Source organism: Phycodurus eques, chromosome 4 (assembly GCF_024500275.1).
Source record: "Phycodurus eques isolate BA_2022a chromosome 4, UOR_Pequ_1.1, whole genome shotgun sequence".
NCBI classification, from domain to species: domain Eukaryota; kingdom Metazoa; phylum Chordata; class Actinopteri; order Syngnathiformes; family Syngnathidae; genus Phycodurus; species Phycodurus eques.
Window position 1 is genome coordinate 21,582,133 of NC_084528.1, and position 19,769 is coordinate 21,601,901.

The 19,769-nt window shown below is 39.8% G+C and overlaps 1 protein-coding gene across 2 annotated transcripts in view; it reads left to right on the plus strand.

The window, feature by feature from the left end:
• Positions 1 to 19,769, plus strand: part of LOC133401525 (mannosyl-oligosaccharide 1,2-alpha-mannosidase IC) — a 158,205-nt gene that overhangs the window by 126,105 nt on the left and 12,331 nt on the right. For both annotated transcript variants that reach the window (XM_061674631.1, XM_061674632.1), the window contains exons 5-8: positions 10,321 to 10,415; positions 14,183 to 14,306; positions 16,011 to 16,104; positions 18,116 to 18,231. In XM_061674631.1, the coding sequence (XP_061530615.1) occupies positions 10,321 to 10,415; positions 14,183 to 14,306; positions 16,011 to 16,104; positions 18,116 to 18,231 (429 nt within the window). The remainder of the gene's footprint in view (positions 1 to 10,320; positions 10,416 to 14,182; positions 14,307 to 16,010; positions 16,105 to 18,115; positions 18,232 to 19,769) is intronic.

Consider the following 19,769-nt stretch of genomic DNA (forward strand, 5'->3'; position numbering starts at 1 on the left):
CAAAACTTCTCGCTATTTAGATGTTATTACATTGTGAATTAAAATAAAAGTGTTTTCATGTGCCAAATAAATGTATATACATTTTAAATAGATTTTTGTTGGATAAAGACATTCTTCGTTTTGTTTTATTTTGTTTAACTTACGGTAGTTTTTTAAGCCTTTTTGATGTAACCTATTCATTTAATAATTACATTTTTATAATTTTGCATTTTTTTGGGGCACATTTAGTTGTTTTTCTTTGTGTTTCAGATATTTTATTTTGGAGTCATAATATTTGGAAATACTTGCTTTTTTGGGATGCAATATTACTGCAATACTGTAATAGTTGCATTTATTTAACTTCCATATTTACTTTTTGTTTTATTGTTTACCAAAACACAACAAAAAATAGTTTGAGATGCATGCTTTTAGGGGAAAAAAATCTAGTTTTTTGGGAAAGCATCAGGAGACTTTTAAACATTTCTGAATTATTTTAATTGATTTACATATTTGCCTAATTTGATTACGTTTTCGGTTGGACATTGAAAATATTTGTTTACTTTGGTGTTCTTGTCACTTACGTAAAGGTCAGATTAAGGCATTAAATCCAAATTTGGCTTTAAGGTCCACAGCGTCAATCCAACCTTTACATTCCCATGTTTCTGTCATTATGTGGTTCAAATATATAATTTATCATACCCGACTGACAAATGTGACAAATGGGGTTTTCGTCAGAGACGACACAGATGTCACTCACGTTTCTCTTTCTGGAGAGTTTGTCTACGTTTAGCTTTTCTGCGTCACCCCCCTAAAACTCTTTCCACTGTGAAAACAGATGGAGACACGTCAAAAGTATTGAGATTGAGGCTTCAGACCGCTTAAATCTTCCATCTCCGTGGAATTGGATGCACATGCCCGAGCAGCATTTAATTTCCTCCTGTTAGCCGCAAATGGATGCCGACATCCCAAAATAAACTCAATGCGAGATGGTGAAGTTGTGATGTTATGCAGCGCAACTCTGTGATCACGTTTAATGGGAATGGAAGGTTTGCCCTTCGAGCACAGGTGGCGTTCTTTAACCAGTCAATGGGGCATTGTTGATCTCAATAACAAATATGGACGATGTAGCAGGCTACAGTATACTAGCAAAGCACGTCTTAATCAAAAGATGTCATGCTGTCTGATTACATGCTAAACCCAACATTCAAGCAAAATTGAAAGTGTTAGTGTTACGTGCGGTCTTAGGTATAGGGTTTAGTGCAAGGGTTTATAGTTTTAAGGGTTAGCAGGGTTAGGTTAGGGTTAGAAGGGACTGGAAATTGAAACATTCTTTCTGTATGTACTGTATGTTACTCGAAAACGGATGCTACAGTTGCTTGGTTACTCTTAACTTGGTTTGTGGCAAATGGGAGTGACGTTATGTATGCTGTGATCGGAGACTCCAGACCTCCTCATTCATCTATAACCGCTTCAAACAACAAAGAGCATGGATGTTTTTTAAGTCTTAATGTTTTATGGGGGTGGGGAGGGGGTTGTATTGTTTTTTTTTTTGTGGCAGTGGCCTCTTGGATAAGCGTTGGGGGCTAGATATGGGGCTAAAGCACTGGTTCTTAACCTGGGTTTGATCAAGCCCCAGGGGTTCGGTGAATGAGTCTCAGGGGTTCAGGAGAAGTCACACACACTGTGTTGAGATGCTCATACCGTTCGTTACGATGTAGCTCTTTGCGAGCAATCATTTTCAAGGATGGTAGTCATTAAAATGGAGGAAAGGAACATAATTTGTTGTGAAAATTATATTCGAAGGGCACTTGCCAAGATGAAGCTGCGCATTTCTGAACTATTCGCTGTAAGGCAACAGCAAAAGTTATGTGGAGTTACAGTTAATAATCACTGAGTTATGTTTTGTGTGTGCGTATGTGTTTTTGAGAAATACACGTTTTGTCGGTTTTGCTCTTTGAACACTGTGCAACTGATGCAAGGTTCATTTTGTGCACTAAATAAATATATACTTATACTTTGAATATGGAAAAAAAAAATCACAATTTACCCCTCTAATTATGAAGGGCTCGGTGAATGCACGTATGAAACTTGTGGGGTTCAGTATAGAGGTATGAACGAGTCGATCGTAAATGAAGTCAATTCTCAAGTTAAAAAAAGCAAAAACTAAACGCTGAGTAAGAATTTTAATTTTTTCCATTTTCAACACCGCTTATCCTGGTTAGGGTCGCGAGGTGCTGGAGCCTATCCCAGTTGACTGGGCGAAAGGCGGACTACACTTTGAACTGGTCGCCAGTCAGTCGCAGGGCACATATAGACACGGACAACCATTCACACTCACATTCACACCATCACTGAGTGGGAACTGATCCCACGCTGTCCGTAGCAAAGTCAGGCGAGTGCACCACTACACCATCAGTGTCTTAAGAATTTTCATATTCCTATGAAATGAGCTTCTTTTTATTCTTTTATATTCTTCTGCCACCACTTTGATTTGCTGTGCATCACTTCTGCGCATGTACGCATTGAGGATTCACGGATAGGTCCATAAAGTTAGCCTAAAAAAACGGGGTCATGACTGAAGGAGGCTTGCTGTTCGCCTAGGTGTCTAATGAGCTGCATAGATACAATGGAAATGGAAAAGGGGTCACAGCTATTTACTGGAGAAGGTGACTCCAGTGACAGATTTAATGGGAGAATGTTGATCTAACACGGCATGCCGTGAAGCTACAGGAGCTAGGTAGCCAGCAGGCTAGCTGGAAAGGCCGCAGCTTGGTTCGGGAGGATTTATGGCACTGGCGACAATTACAAAACATACCCGGCTTAGATTCTACCTGTGGCCGAGCTACGGCGACGGATCTTCGTGAAAGTAAGCCAGTTTAAAAGAAAAAGAAAAACATTTCTTTACGGAGACGCGGTAGCTAAAACACACCAGTCAAAAGTCAAAACATGCCTGCCTCCTCTCTTAACAGTTCAAGAGATAGTTTTCAAATAATAAAATTGGACTTCTCATTTGTTGGACTATAATTTTGGAATAGTACACGGAGTAATAAAAATCGAATTCATTCTTTGTGTTGTCACGAATAGCAAGTCAGGAAAAATATTCGAGCACTAGTTCAGTACCTCCAACAAGGTTAAGAACTACTGGGCTGAAGGTTAAAGTTAGTAGGGTTATGTTTAGAGGTTAGGGATTGGGATAAGTAAAGTCAACTTGTTTTATACAGCCCTTAATTACAAAAGAGTTCCAAAGGGCTTCACAAGTCTACAATTTAAAGAGATCAAGAAAAGGGTTAGTTGTGGTTAGGGTATGATTATAAGGGTTTGGATATGATTTAGGTTATGGTATGGTATAATATATGTTAAGACTAGGCATAGCATTAAAGATTTAGGTATAAGGTTTGGGTTAGAGATAGTGTTAGTGGTCAGGTATTTGGCTAGAAGTTAGGATCAGAAGGGTTAAGGAGTGAGGTTTATTGTTAAGTAATAAGTTTAGGGACAATGCATAAGGATATGGGTTAGGATTAGGTATACAGTTTCGGGATAGGGTTAAGGTTAGGGATAGTTAGGGATTAGGGCGGTTAGGTAGAAGATAAAGGGATAGTGGGGGCAATAGTTAATGTTAGGAATAGGGTTCGATATTGAGATAGGTTGTTAGAGGGTTTGTTGTTAGGGTCGTGACGTCACACAGCAGAACTTTGTATGCCTGCAATAGCCTTTAATGGGAATCGAACAGTTGCCCTTTGGTCACAGGTCGCATTCTTTAACCAGTCGTCCATGACTTTTTTGAGTGACGTTCCTTTCTCCGTCCACGTTTCCTTAGCAAGCAGCTCGGTTTAATTAGCATCAAAAAGGAGTCAAAGCCCATGCAATATCTATGAGCGCTGACATTTGTGGCGAAGCCGAGAATGCCCTCAGAGAACCCCTTAAGCCCTCCCTCCCCGGTTCCCCCATTCTTCAATGCTTTTTCTGGGAATATCAGATGCCTTTACTCACTATCTAGTAGGAATAGTCCTCCTCCTCGTCTCCAGCCTCCTAGACATCGGGGCGTCTTCGGATGGGTCGCTACTCTTAGCTCTCCTCTTGTGAAGAAAAGTGTCAAAATGATTCATGGTTATCGACATCACCGCTGATGCCCGTGGCTCTATATTTCTATTGGTGCTGAACTCATTGGTCTTTGTACAATTCTTTAGGACTTGTTCATTTGTCTCCGACATACTGATGTAATGTTCCAGTATGAAAACGCTGAAAACACTACTGCCCTTAGGTTAAATTCATCTTAGGTGACAAGCTCGAATGCCCTGAAAGCATGACCGTGGTCAGACATTGCCTCAGCGGGTACACAGTCAATATGGCACCACGACTACCACAACAGACCATGTTGCTCCTGCTTTCTGTTGACATGGAAACAAAATCATGATTCTTGAGGGAAAATAGGAAGCAAAAAAAACAGTTTTCTCTGGTCTAACCAGTCAATGGGTTTGTGAACTCTACTGCCCCATTAGGGTTAGGGTTAGGTATAGGGCTTGAGAATTGGGATATGAATGGGGTGAGAAAGGTTAAGGTTCGAGGGTTGGGTGTGCATGGTTTGGGTTATAAGTTATAGGTGAAAAGGTTAGGGTTAGTGTCAAGGTTAGAGGCCTAGGGTAAAAAAGGGTTAGAGGGGTTAGGGTTTAAGGGTTAAGTTAAATAAATTAAGGCTCTATCCCAAAGGATAGAGTATGTACAGGTCGATGTTTTTGTTTCAAAATGTCATATTTTGGGGAGAGGATTTACATGATATAAACAAATTAAATAAAATGGGACGAAAATAACGAAAGAAAATGCCTCGGTCCTTAGTGTCCTTTGCTACTTGTAAATGTGGCCATGTGTGTTTTTTGGCTGTCCAGAAATCTGATCTCCAGTGTACACACCTTCATTTGCAGTTGAAGATATGTAGGGTTAATGGGGTTAAGGATAGGGTTAGAGGGTTATCCCTTTTTTGCCCCCCACATGTTATGGCTTTTGGGTTATAATTAAATGGGTTAAGGAAAGGTTTAGGGGGATAGTATTGTGGGTAAAACTCTTGAAAGGATTAAGTTTAGGGTTCCAGTATTGGGATAGGGTTAGGGTTTGAAGGGTTATGGGTTAGGTAGCGGGGTTATATATAGGATTAGAAGATGGCTTAGGTATTGGGTTAGGGCATGAGCTTAGGATAAGATGGTGAATTGTTCGGTATAGTGCTCGTGATTAGGGTTATTGTTTTAGGTATAGAGTTAAGGGTTAAAGTTATGGTTAGGTGTAGGGTTAAGGGTTAGGGTGAAAAAGGGATTAAAGCTGCTCGAGTGACAGCCCCCTTAATGTGGGGAACACCTCTTGTCTCCTGGCATTTAAATATAATTTAATCCACTTGTCCATTGGCTTTAAAACAAACAACCTCCTTTCTCACAAGCTCCACTGGATTTATTCTCTTTTGACATGCCTGTCGCCTCAACCCGGCACCTGGCAGCCTAAGCTGCTCTCGCGTTTAGTTTTTGCGCCTTAAAATCGATGAGGCACATCCAACCCGCCGTGAACAACAATCCTCTTTGGCGCCCAGCTGAACCATGTGTGTGCATGCGTGCGTGTGTGTAAGAGGGGGGAATGTCACCCCGACCTCTCCCGCTGAGAAAATGAGTGAAATCACAAGATGTTCCACCCCGCCCCAAGACAGACGGGTCGGGTTAGCGCTGCTTTCCATTTGGGAACCATGGCAACAGTGTGCAACTGGAGGTCAGGGACCAATCAGACGAGAGAACGACATTGTCATTTTGGTACGTACGGGGCAATCACTCACACCTCTGCTGCAGGAATTAAGTCAACACCATATGCGTCTTGTCCTTCGAGACACTTCACCCCCTGAAATCTGAAGTTCTCCATTATGGTTTTCCAAGTCCACCAGGGATTTGTTTCTTGGCACAGAATGCTGAAGTCCGATAGAAATTCAGGGTCGGTCTCAACTAGCGTTACCATCTTCTGTAATCGGATTGGAGTGGAATTCTCAGTCTCGGAAACATCTAGTTGTAATCACACCTCCGACTTCATAGGGAATGACACAAGTGTTACATGTGGGAATGGACAGACAACCAAACAGAAAGACAAGTTAACGACTGTAAATTGAATTAAAATAACTTTTGAAGTCTAGATGTTGCGTTATCACACCCCCGGCTGCAAAGTGAATAACACGAGAGTGTGGTGTGTGAGTGCACAAACTGCATCATCCATACAAGTATAACGAGAAGCTACGTAACGAATGCAAAATACAACTAAAATAAAGTAAAACTACCCACTCTTTGAAGTCTATCCTGCATTTATAACTTGATGTGTGCATGGACAAACAACGGCATCTAAACAAGTATAAAGAGAAGTTAAATTAAAATTTTAATGAATTAAAACTGCTCAACTTCAGAAGTCTAGATACTGCTTAATACCATCCATACAAACATCAGGAGAAGTAAAGCTCTATTAATAGTAGACATGCTGGAATTTTGTGCAGATTGAGCAGAGCTGCAGATCAAGTTTTGACAGTGATTAACACTGAGTGACAATCAGTGGTGATTGACAGTGATCTACACTGTCCAACGATTGCATGGACAGCGACTTAAAAACCTGGCTTACATTGTTCAAACAAAGTAGCACTGAATTTGAAACTCAAGTTACAACGCAGTGGAAGAATGTATGCTGACTGACTTGCTTTTTTTATTCTAAATGTGAAAAAAAGTTAGTAAGAATAGTGAAGTTTGGTATGAGTTTAGAAGCAGATTTTTTTGGGTTGAATTTGTTCCTTGGTTGGACATTGAACACGATGCCGATCGGGTAGAGTTGCAGATCAGGTTGCGACAGTGATTAACACACTTAGTGTCTTGATATCGCTGACTTCAAAACCTGACCAATGTCGGTCAAGCAAAACAGGAAAGCGGCACGTGACAGAACTCCAAGTTGCCGCGCAACGGAAGAACGCATGCCGACTGAGCTCTTGAAATCCTTCTGTGGGTGACAAGTGACTTGCTGGGGGTAATTGGCTATTATACAGCAGGCTATAAAGCAATAATGATCACTCTCAGTGTTATTGTAGCCCTGCATTACACACACATACTGTATAATAGGAATATAACGATCTACAATATATGCCTCAATTGTTTCCTAAACAACAAAGTCATTGCTCTTTTTGGGTGATCAACACACAAGTGTTGAAGACCGCAATATGGAATTAATGTGCTCCAATTTAGCGCTGCGCCGCGGAGGAAGCCAATTCGCCGTCGCCGCTCGTTTGTTTTCCAAATTGTGCTTTGGTGGCTTCTTCTTCTTCTGTTTTACCACCCGGCCCCCAATCATCTCTAATTTATTGAATCTGCTTCAGCTCTCTCTCCGAAGAGGCTATGATGCATAAATTATCGAGCATACTCTTTTTTTATTTTTTTATTTTCCTTAAAGCACGAGGCTCTGGCGGCTGACGTGGGAAGTTCATTAGTGGAAAGAAATCCTTGTCACCACCGGCGACTCACTGAAATATTTACAGGAGTTATTTGTTCAAGAGCATAAAAAATAAAAATTCAGCCTACAAAATGGAAAATTGTTAAAATAATAATTAATTACAATTTAAAATTACATGAATACATTTTAAGGTAACTGGAATAATGAATATAAAATGTAAAAAAAATATTAGATACAAAGTGTAGCTTTTTATGAGTAGCTATTATTATCTGTTTACTTTTTTAATTTTATAAACTTATTTGTAAGTTTCTTTTTTACTTTTGTACTTATTTAGTGTCTTTATTATTACTTGTTTTATTTTTACTTTTAAATTTATTTTTTATTATGACTTATAGTTTCTATTTTATTCTGTACAGTACTCAAACTGAAGCGCACTTGGGTTCTATATCAGGACAGCGGTCCATAACAGACCACATCATGTCGCTTTAAAAAAAAAAAAAATTAAGGATTTGGAGTGGGCTCGTCAAAATCCGGACTTGAATCTGATTGAAATGCTTTAGCAAGACCATAAAAAGGCCCTTCATGCTCAAAAACCTTCCACTGTTGCTAATTTAAAATAATTCTGCAAGGGAAAATGGGCTACATTATCTCCATAGAGATGTGAAAGACTCATTGCCAGTTATATAAAATGCTTGATTTCAATTGTTGCTGCTGACGGTGGCCAAACCAGTTATTAGGCTCAGGGGGCAATAACATTTTCACACAGGGCTAGGTAGCTTTGAATAGCTTTTTTCCCCTTAATTAATACAATTATATATATTATCAAGGTCCTGCAGTAATGACACAAAATGTATTGCAAAAAAAAATTGTGATCCTGCAAAACTGAGAAAATCACACACAAAATAAATACATTTTTAGAGATCCTGAATTATTATTATTAGGTTTTTTTTACAGAGATCCTGTAAAGAAAATTTAAATAATTAAAATGTTCCACTAAAATGCAGTTTTATTATTAACATTAGTCAACTTCTTTTTACACTTCTATAGCTAAAGAATGTTTAAAAATTAGATCATTTATACTAGGTATTGGTAACGAAGCGATATTCAAAGTAATGGGAAAGCTGCCAATACCAGCCAGGGCAAAAAATATGACATCAAGCAAGTCCTGCTTGCCAGTAGTTGACACATCGGGAAATCATCATGTGCCAAAGAAAGAAAGAAAGAAAGGAAGAAGTCCTTGTTAACAATTATCTGTCATTGTGTCAATTGAAATGTTATGTATGAAAAGTACTAGTAATATCAGTGAGTACTCAAGAGTGAATGTTCGTACTGGTATCTGTAGCTTCGAACATCCCTAATTTTTACTGTGTTGCAGCATTTCCAATGTTAAACTACATGATTTCCCCCCCCCTCCCATTTTTCTTGATAATAACCGACAATGAAAGCATCCTTAAGGAAATGTGCTGGTTCAGACCTTTCTTTTCTCTTTGTCGTTTTTCCCTCCACGTCCCCGAGGCGAGGGCAGACAAACAGACAGAGCAGGTTTTTGCGGCTGAGCAAAAGTGGCATCCAGAGTCTGCTCGGTCGGCGGCGTCCCTCCACCGGGTACCGATGATGTTTGCTCCGCCCTCCCCGGCAGTCACCCGAGCGCTTTTGGAACTGATGGAAAAAGTTGTTTGCGTCCCACTGTGTAGCGGTCTAACAGTGACCTGTCGGCTGTCGCGTTATCAGGTGGGCAAACAAGTCAGGATGTGTGCGCACGGGGGAGGATGATGACGACGATAGCTCTTCATCGCAGGAGGACGGGTAGTCGGCGAGGAGAGTTTAATTAACTTCCTGAATTACGGACGAGGCCCACGGCGCTGTTCCTGAGCACGGCCTTTAATTTAGCGCGTGAGCAGATGCCAGCCAAGGGCCACTCGCCTGTAATTAATCATGTTGTCTAGAAACAAGCAAACTACAACCACTGACGGCCTTGTGCTACTTTTAGACACACTGGATGTGTTGTTACCTCCACCAAGCAAGTGTTGACCTTTACATGCAGCTGATAGTATGTTTCCCCCTCTCACTGTCGACAAACATCCTGTTCTTTTTAAACTGAGACCCTGCAAAATTTAAAAGTGCATTACAGAAAGTGTGCAACAAAGATTTTAGGAGAGGTCCTGCAAAATTAAAATGTAAAAAAACACAGGACCCTACAAAATTATGTTTTTACACAGAGATCCTGGGGAAAAAAATTGAAAATAATCACAGATATGCTGCAAAAAATAATTTAAAAAAGAGATCTTAAAAAAAATGACACAAAATTGCATAAAATACTTCGATCGGCTGATCAGCTTTCATGAGAGAGAGATTTGTTTTGTGTTTTTTTAAACAGCTGCAGCATGTTGTTAAAATGACATTATGTGTACTTTGTGGCATTTCCCCCCCTGTGTAGACACTTAACCATCGCACCTTGACAAACTTTTCCCAAGTTTGGTCTTTTCCTTCATCGATCTCCCGTCCATTGGTTTGCCTGTGAGGCCTTTCTTTGCTCCACTTGCTTCCATCTCTCTTCTTCAGTATCACACTTGACTCGACGCTCTTTTGTTCCCGGACACTAAATGCACTATTTGGTGATTGATGAGCCATTAGCTTGTCCTCAACCGTGGCCGTCGAGATTAGAAAGAGAGAGAAAAAAAATTGCTCTCTTAAAGACACAGTGTCCTAAATTGACCACACACACGGTTGCTATGAATGCTTGTGTTGGATTAAAGGCCAATGACAGTTTCAATTAGGTCATTTATGGTGCATAAGGTGTCATAAACAATTGATGGATGCCTGGTGTGGTACGTTGGGGTTGTTTACAACAATGTATTTTATACTAAGCTGTTTTTTTCTGTTTTGTCCTTCCAGCTATTCAAGACTAAAGTGCTGGAGTTGGGCGCCAAGTTGCTCCCGGCCTTCAACACGCCGACGGGGATCCCACGAGGAGTCATCAATCTGGGGAGGTGAGCATTAGCACCGAGCTCAAAAAATGGACCGCAGCAGTCAGAAAATATGTAAGCCGTAGCTTGGGGGTCCCCAGAATAATTTGTAATAAATGATTATGTTGTATCATTTTAAAATGTACATACTTTGAGTACATAAGAATGAACCGCTTGCTCCTCCTTACCTTAGCTTTGGAACAATTACAAGCTCTGATAAGTGACGTATCATCACAAATCTGATATCCCTGCATAAATAAAGTATTTTTTTCTCTGTTTTTTTTTAAGAACAAATGGCATCTTAATATAGGAATAAACTCATTTTTCTCTAGAACAAAAGGCGTATTTTGTTTTGAGAATATAGTCCTATTATTTTTTTAAATACAAGTGTATTTTACAGAATAAAAGGCATAATATTATGATAATATAGTTGTATTTTTTTTTAATTCACTTGTTAAAATATGACATTATTTCTTTGTTAAACGTCGACATAAATATAATATTACGACTTGACGATCTTGACTTACGATCTTGAAAATATACGACCTTATTCTTGGTAAGATTACTTATTTTTTTAAAAGGTTAGACTAATATTTTTTGAACACATAAAATACCATTGACTTACACAGATTCATCATTTTAATTTTGGACTTTTTATGAATGATTTACCTGGGTTGTCATATAAAAAAAAAAAAAATTGTTCACATTTTTCATTAGGTCAACATGGTACAGTATAGTATGGTGGTTTTCCACATGCTGTAGTTGTCCACTTAAAATGCAACAAACACATTATATTATTTATTTACATTTCATCATATTTTATTTTCAGTTTATGATATTTGTAAAGAGCAAATATGTGGTTCATTTCAAAATAATGATCTATGTTGTTAATCCCCTTTTTAGGTGAAACATCCAAGGGTACTGTTGATGCATTAATTAAAAATTCAGAAAAGTAATCAAAATGTTATCAAATGTAATCAGTTATATTACTTTGAGAAAGTAATTGAAATAGTTACACCACTATTACATTTTCAACAGGGTAACTTGTATGTACTTGCAAGTACAAAGTCATCTTCCCAATACTCTGTAGGTGTGAATGTGAGTGTGAATGGTTATTTGTCTTTGTATGCCCTGTGATTGGTTGGCGACCAGTTCAGGGTGCACCCCGCCTCTCGCCAATAGACATCTAGGATAGGCTCCAACTCAACCGTGACTCTAATGAGGACAAACTCTATAGGAAAAGGATAAATGGAACATTGTGGGTGTTTTCAAAATCATTATCAACATAGCCAGAAAACGATACCAAATATGATTATGCAAGATTTTCTAATAATAGACTTTTGAAACGTGTTTGGCGTGCTTGGCAGTTAAGGTAGCAGAGTGCTCCAGACTGAGTGTTTATGTGATTTCGATTAGGCACTAATCCATGTGCGTAAACAAAAATGGCCTGAATATTATTTGCATACATTTACAGTACACGGACTTGGATGGACTGTTCATCTGTTCCAAAACATTAACGTGTCCTGGCTAAGTGGCTAATAAACAGACAGCAAACACGGCTTCACTGACTTTAAACATGGGCTTTAGCTATTACTTACGCCCGACGCGTCGGGTGGGAAGCAACCAAGCGAGGTGGACATCTAATGGCTCATTTCGTTATCTTCTACTGAACATCACGAGCAAGAGAAGGAGGCAGGATGTTATGTGATGTCTGTGGTCATGTAAGGTGAACGAGTGACCACATACAGTGGCTACAAAAAAAAGTCTGCAGACCCCTGTTCAAATGCCAGTTTTTTGGGTGATGTACAAAAGTGAGACCAAGATAAATCATTTCAAAACTTTTTTTCATCATTTATGTTACCTATAACCTGTACATCTCAATTCAGACAAAGAAAAACAAACAAGTGACAATGTGTTTGCACAAGTGTGCATGACCTCTTTTAACTGTGGATGTGGCTGTGGTCACAATTAACTAATCACATTCAAAAATTAAATGTGAGTCAGAACACACAAGCCGCTATTTAAAGTGCCTCGAATTAAAATAAAGTTCAACCGTTCTAATGAGCTTTACCTGACTTTTTTTTATTATTATTATTATTTTGCTTTTGCTTTCTAGCGGAAGCCTGAAGGTTTTGTTCTCACACTGACTGTTATTTGAAACTGTAATTCACACCACCACGCCAGTTGTAATGGAAACGTATGATGTTGTTTTTGGTTCATCCTCTACCTTATTTTTTTACACTTTGTTCCAAGTACATGTCAACAAATGTATGTACAGTGCTTAAAGATTATGAGTCATCTACACACAAATGCAAAATGAAATCACTCACAAGAAGCTATAGTCAAAACTCATGTCCAGCTCACACACAGACGAACCAACCATGTTTCTGATGTCACTCACTAGGCCACACCCCTTAAAGGCACACGGCTTAGCCGCACAGTTGTTGAGTCATTCCAACGTACAGTAATGTTGGTTTATAAATCCAGTTTAGTTCTTGACATTAACTTTTGTTATGTTTTATTACAGTGCTCTTTTTCTTTATCAAAAACACATGGTCTTGTTTCTTAGGGGGCTGTCACGGATGAATTGAATTTTAATTCATTTCAATGGGAAATATGTATTTGAGTAAATTTGTGGTGATGTGGTGGATCATGTTTATGTAATAAGTGATAGCAATTGCCATGTTAGTCAGAATAAATTGGGGACGGCATTCCATGATCTGCTCAGTGCAGTTTCTCCTCCGTCATTGGTCACGAAGTCACTCCTTACCCTCCCAACGAATGGAACAGTAGCATGTGACACTTTGTTTATTTCTGTTTATTTAGCCTATCCCAGCTGACTCTGGACGAGAGGCGGGGTACACCCTGAACTGGTCGGCAGCCAATCGCAGGGCACATATAAACAAACAACCATTCACACTCACATTCACACCTACGGGCAATTTAGAGTCTTCAATCAACCTACCATGAATGTTTTTGGAATGTGGGAGGAAACAAACCGGAATACGCGGAGAAAACCCACGAAGGCACTGCGAGAATATGCAAACTCCACACAGGCAAGGTCAGATTTTAACCCCGGTCCTCAGAACTGTGAGGCAAATATTCAAATCCCGGCCCCGCCTGTGTGGCTTTTGCATGTTCTACCCGTGGCTGCGTGGGTTTTCTCCAGGTACTCTGGTTTCCTCCCACATCCCAAAAACATGCAGGGTCGGTTAATTGAAGACTCTAAATTGCCTGTAGGTATGAATGTGAGTGCGAATGGTTGTGTGTTTATATGTGCCCTGCGATTGGCTGGCGACCAGTTCAGGGTGTACCCCGCCTCTCGTCCAGAGTCAGCTGGGATAGACTCCAGCACGCCCGCGACCCGAGTGAAGATAAGCGGTACGGAAGATGAATGGATGGATGAATAATACATAAATTAAAAAATAATGGAGTCAAAACAATAAAGTCAATAATAAATAATATTAATAAAAAATAATTAGTTACAAATATAAGAGAGTAAATATTTATCAAAATAAATACATATTAAAACAAATCTTTTTTTTAAAGAGAACTACTTGCAGGGGCTATTCACAATACATGTAAATAGTAAAATAGCTTTTTTTTTTTTTTTCCATGTTTATGATAAATTTCCTGTACTGACGAAAAATAAACGCTAATAGTAGCCAAAAAAAATACACTATCTGCATGCACTTTGTTTTCGAATGTTTTCTGGGTCCACAACGACATCTTGTGTGCGTTGTTTGAGTTTATGGCTGCTTAGTCTGTGTGTGTTTTGCGTTCTGTTGCAGTGGCAGCAGTTGGAGTTGGGGCTGGGCGTCGGCCGGGAGCAGCATCCTGGCCGAGTTCGGGACCCTGCATCTCGAATTCGTCCACCTCAGCGAGCTCTCCGGCGACCCAGTCTACACCGAGAAGGTACAAAAATATTCAACTGAAACATTATATTATTTAAACAAGCTTTAGAACACTGGTGTTCAAACCTTTGACGCCAAGAACCACCTAAAAATACTTAGCTTTCGAATTAGCAAGATCTTAACTTGGTCTGGGGGGGAATCGAATAACTTGGCTAAATCGACTTCAAAAGTAGGTCGACGCAGAATTTCTGCCTCGAAGCTCCGCCGGGACCAAAAGAAAAAAAGAAAGTTCCGCCCAGGAGCATGTTTACGTCGCCGGAACAAATGTTTCCTACGGACATTTATTGCAGACGGACTCAATGTTGATCCACTGATAAATTTTGCCAAAAACTACAGAGGAACACCTGTAAGTGATTTTTAAGACACTATTATACGTGTAATGTACATATAACACGATGTCTGAGTAAGCTGAATGGTAGTTAGCGTTTTTTTTCCTAAAATGGTCATCGCTAGCGCGCTAATGCTACTCGCGAATGCTAAGCGTTTAGCAAAGGCTGATTTTATTATCTTCAATTCTGTACAGAGTTCATACCATACACTCCACCACCAACACATGCAAATATAAGTGCAGCCCTCAGAAATAATTAATAAAATGCATGTTATTAGTTGAAAGAATAAAATAAAAATGTTTGTCCTTGACACACACATCTCCACACACACGCATTCCGTCCTTTTTAGTGAGATAACGAGGTACTCGACCAAATATCTATAGGATAATGGATTCTAAAAAGATTCAATCGTGACAGCCCTAATTTTAGCAAACATTGAAATAATTTAGCATAGTAGGCCTAAGGATTCATCAAAAATGAGGCAGAGATTTTATTCCAAAAAAAGTATATTAGATATCGTACCTTTTGGGCATAATCCACACATTTCCAAAACAGCTACTTTTCAGGATACCAAAAAGGGAGTTACCAAACATCGCAGCATTGATGTTGGTATTTTATCTTATATTGCGATCATACACTGTTCCGCACTAACGTCAACACAATACCGTCCCAAAATCAAGTTAAATTGCTAATTTAATTTGCTAAAAAAAAATAAAATCACACAACAAATTTTTAACAAATAAGGGCTACTCAAGTGCATCTAACCCAATTATTTTCACTCAATATGGACAATCGAAGAGTTCTTACTCGTTGTGAATTTCAATATTGAGGAGCCATAATGTCACGAGGCTCCCACGGAGTCAAGAAAAGGTCAAGAAAACATTCTCATTAACAGACAGTTGACTTGTCTAATAGCGTTAACAGTTTTGCTGTCAAGCTATTTTCAACACTTAGCTCAGTTAATAATTTGTAAAAAATAACAGACCACTTGGGGACTGACCAATAGTATCGTTTTGTGAGAAAAAATTAAACTGACCAAAATTGGACAAAGGAGGTTTCCGTTCGACAGCGATGACATTATTGTAAGCCACTTAAATAATGATTCTATTACAATGAATTGCACATAAATGACATAAAAATTGCACTTAGATAAATGTTTGTAAACACAAGAGTTCTCAATGGTTAGATGCAAATGTATCATACTTAAAAGTTAAATACAACTGAATTGTACTTAACAAATGGTTTGTATTGGGTTAAAACAAAACCACTGTAACATTATGCACAGTTTGAACATTTAATTCAGATTCTTCACATACCACACTCTGTAAATCACCGCTTTAGAAGCTTTAGTTATTGATGCTTTGTTTTATGTGCAGGTGATCAACATCAGGAAGCTGCTGAATAAGATTGAGAAGCCTCAAGGCCTGTACCCCAACTTCCTCAGCCCAGTCAGCGGAAACTGGGTCCAACGTATGTACATTTGTGTCACTGTGGTTTAATTGTTAGCATATTTTCCTGAACAACCAGGACAGCGAGACATGTCCTGGTTTCTCACTATTGCTTTCCTTCTGTAACAATAAGTTCTATTTCCTGCTTTATGGTTATCGTCACACTTCTCTTTGTAATCACTGCTACACTTCTGTGTTGACATCACAAATAAAATCTCTTAATGCTTTCATTGCATACTGCAGCTGTCCCTAATATTGTGGGCATACTGTAAAACCTCGAGCTTCTCTGTGAGTCCACATTGAAATTCATACTGAATGTGATATGTCAGCGGGGGCGTACATGCGACTCCCTCGCAATGTTCTCACAATGCTGCTCGCTGGGTTTGTCCTTGAGACACACGCACGCACACACACGCACTCCGTCCTTTTTAGTGAGATAACACAGACAACTAGCAACATTTAGTCTCTGTATTGAAGCGGAATAGCTGCTTTCCAGCCCCCCTCCTCACCACCCTGATCGTTTTCACGCCTTTTCTGGTAAATCGGAAAGGATCCAATTTTACGAAGTAATTGAATTTATTATCATTTCAATAAGGCAAAAGCCGCGGGAGCTCTGCAGCCACCGCTTTGATGCCGCACATTAATAAGCAGAGCAATTGACGGATGGCTGACGGAGAGTGTTGATGGTTCAGTGAGGAGTACGGAGTGTCACCTTCACAAACGCTAGTGCAATCAAGTCCACGTGCAATGCATGCATCCAGACAATTAACTCAACAAAAAGGATTTTTGTGATGTCGCCACAGAAGTTTACCACTGATGACAAAGTGGTCAAATGTAATGATTTCCATAAAACAAGAAATGAAACTTCCTGCGGTCTACTCACATCTTTTTAGCAAAAGAGATGCAAAGGAGATTGATTGTGTGATTTATTTGAAAATTCAGCACCCTAAGCCAGTTTCATTTAGCAACATGAAATTTGGTGGGCATGTCTATCATGAGTAAACGCACAAAATATTCTCAAGAAGGCATGCCCAGAATAACACAGAAAGTCTGCCATTTTGGTTTGAAGTGGCCATTTTAGGGTCATTTTGGCCATTTCTACAGGTCCTTTAAGGACAAACTTGTCATAGTACTTTTTGGGAAAATTCAGCCCCCTTTGCCAGTTTCACTGAGCAACATAATATTTGGGAGACAAGTCTATGATGGGCGGCACGGTGACCGACTGGTTAGCACATCCGCCTCACAGTTCTGAAGACCCGGTTTCAAATCCCGGCCCCGCCTGTGTGGAGTTTGCTTGTTCTCCCCGTCCGTGTCTGTGTGGGTTTTCTCCGGGTACTCCGGTTTCCTCCCACGTCCCAAAAACATGCATGGGAGGTTGATTGAAGATTCTAAATTGCCCTTAGGTGTGAATGTGAGTGTGAATGGTTGTTTGTTTAATATGTGCCATGCGATTGGCTGGCGTCCAGTTCGGGTGTACCCCGCCTCTCGCCCGAAAATAGCTGGGATAGGCTCCAACACGCCCACGATCCTAGTGAGGATAAACGGAAGAATGAATGAAGCCTATGATGAGTAGACCCACAAAAAAGTCTTTTAAAAAAAAAAAAATACATCCCAAAAAAGACACAGGATGTCTGCCATTTAAGGGTCATTTTGACCATTTCCATAGGTTTGGATTGTCAAAAGACAAACTGATTCTTTTTTTTAATTATCATTATTTTTTTATATAATTCAGTCCCCGAAACCAGTTTCACTTAACAACGTGAAATTTGGTGGTCATGTCTGTCATGAGTAGACCCACAAAAATGTCTCAAGAAGACATGCCCAAAAAGAGATGGGAAGTTTGGCATTTTGGTTTGAAGTGACCATTTTAGGGTAATTTTGGCCATATCTAAGAATTCTGGTATTTAAACAACAACAACAAAATATAACTGACCAAAGTGATTTTTTTTTTTTTTACATGAATAGAAAATATGCAGGTATACTATATGAAGTGACTATATGACCTCATACAACTTACTGTTTGTTCCTCCAAGATCACGTGTCCATCGGTGGACTGGGTGACAGTTTCTACGAGTACCTCATCAAGTCATACCTGATGTCTGACAAGATGGACGAGGACGCCAAGAACATGTACTACAACGCTCTGGAGGTACGAACCCCACTCTACTCAAATATGCTACACAATTAAAAAGCTGTTTTTTTCGTGTCTCATTACTCCAGGCGGTGTGACCAAGTTAGTTAATAAGCCACAAGCGTGACTGAGGGTCCGCCTCAGATTAAAGGAATCCCCCCCCCCTTTCCTATCCCACCTCTTCCAGTAAACTTAATAAACCGTGTGTTAATAAGATAAAGCTCATTTACTCTGAATAGCTCATGTTTGCACCCAGGTTATACACGTTTGTATTTAATCTTGCATGTCATTTGGTTCAATAGCACACCCCAGATTTTTTTTTTTTTTTAAATTCAGACCCCGAAGAAAGTTTGACTTAGCAACATGAAATTTGGTAGACATGGCTGTCATGAGTGGACACACAAAAAAGTCTCAAGAAACCATGCCTGAAAAGACATAAGAGGTCTACAATTTTAGGGTAACTTGCTTTTCTATGTATCCTTCAAAGACAAACCAATCCTATCAATTGTTTTTGTGTGAAGATTCAGCTCCCTAAGACAGTTTCACCTAGCAACTTGAAATTTGGTAGACATATCTATCATGAGGCGGCACGGTGGACGACTGGTTAGAGCGTCAGCCTCACAGTTCTGAGGACCAGGGTTCAATCCCCGGTCCCGCCTGTGTGGAGTTTGCATGTTCTCCCTGTGCCTGCGTGGGTTTTCTCCGGGCACTCCGGTTTCCTCCCACATCCCAAAAACATGCATGAATTGGAGACTCTAAATTGCCCGTAGATGTGAATGTGAGTGCGAATGGTTGTTTGTTTGTATGTGCCCTGCGATTGGCTGGCAACCAGTTCAGGGTGTACCCCGCCTCCTGCCCGATGATAGCTGGGATAGGCTCCAGCACGCCCGCAACCCGAGTGAGGAGAAGCGGCTCAGAAAATGGATGGATGGATATCTATCATGAATAGACCCACAAAAGTTTCCAGAAGCCATGCCCCCAAGCTGCAGGAAGTCAGCAATTTTAGAGTCATTTTGGCTGTTTCAAGTGGCCCTTCAAAGACAAACTTGTCCTGGTGATTTTTTTTTTTTTTAATTCAGCCCCCAAAGACAGTTTCACTGAGCAACTTCAAATTTGGTTAGCACGTCTATCATTAGCAGCCCCACAAAAATGTCTCAAGAAGTCATGCGTGAAAAAAAAAACAGGACGTCTGCCATTCTGGTTTGAATTTTCCATTTAAGGGTCATTTTTCCCATTTCAAGGGATCCATCACAGAAGAACTTGTCTTAGAGATTTTGTGTATGCTACAAAATCTGATTTATACTAGAGAAATGGGTGATGCTAAATTGTAAACAGTTGGAGTTTTCGTCATTGTGTGTGGGTGCAACATGGAGGTCAAGTTTACCATTTTGGTTTGAAGAAGCCACTTTATGATTTTAGCCATTTCCCGGGTCCTTCAAAGGCGAACTCGCCCTAGAGATTTTGTCCAATTGCTACCAAATTTGAACATTACCTCGACAGATGGGGAAAACTGAGATTACAATTTTTGTCACTGAGTGTGGGCGGAGCATGGCAGC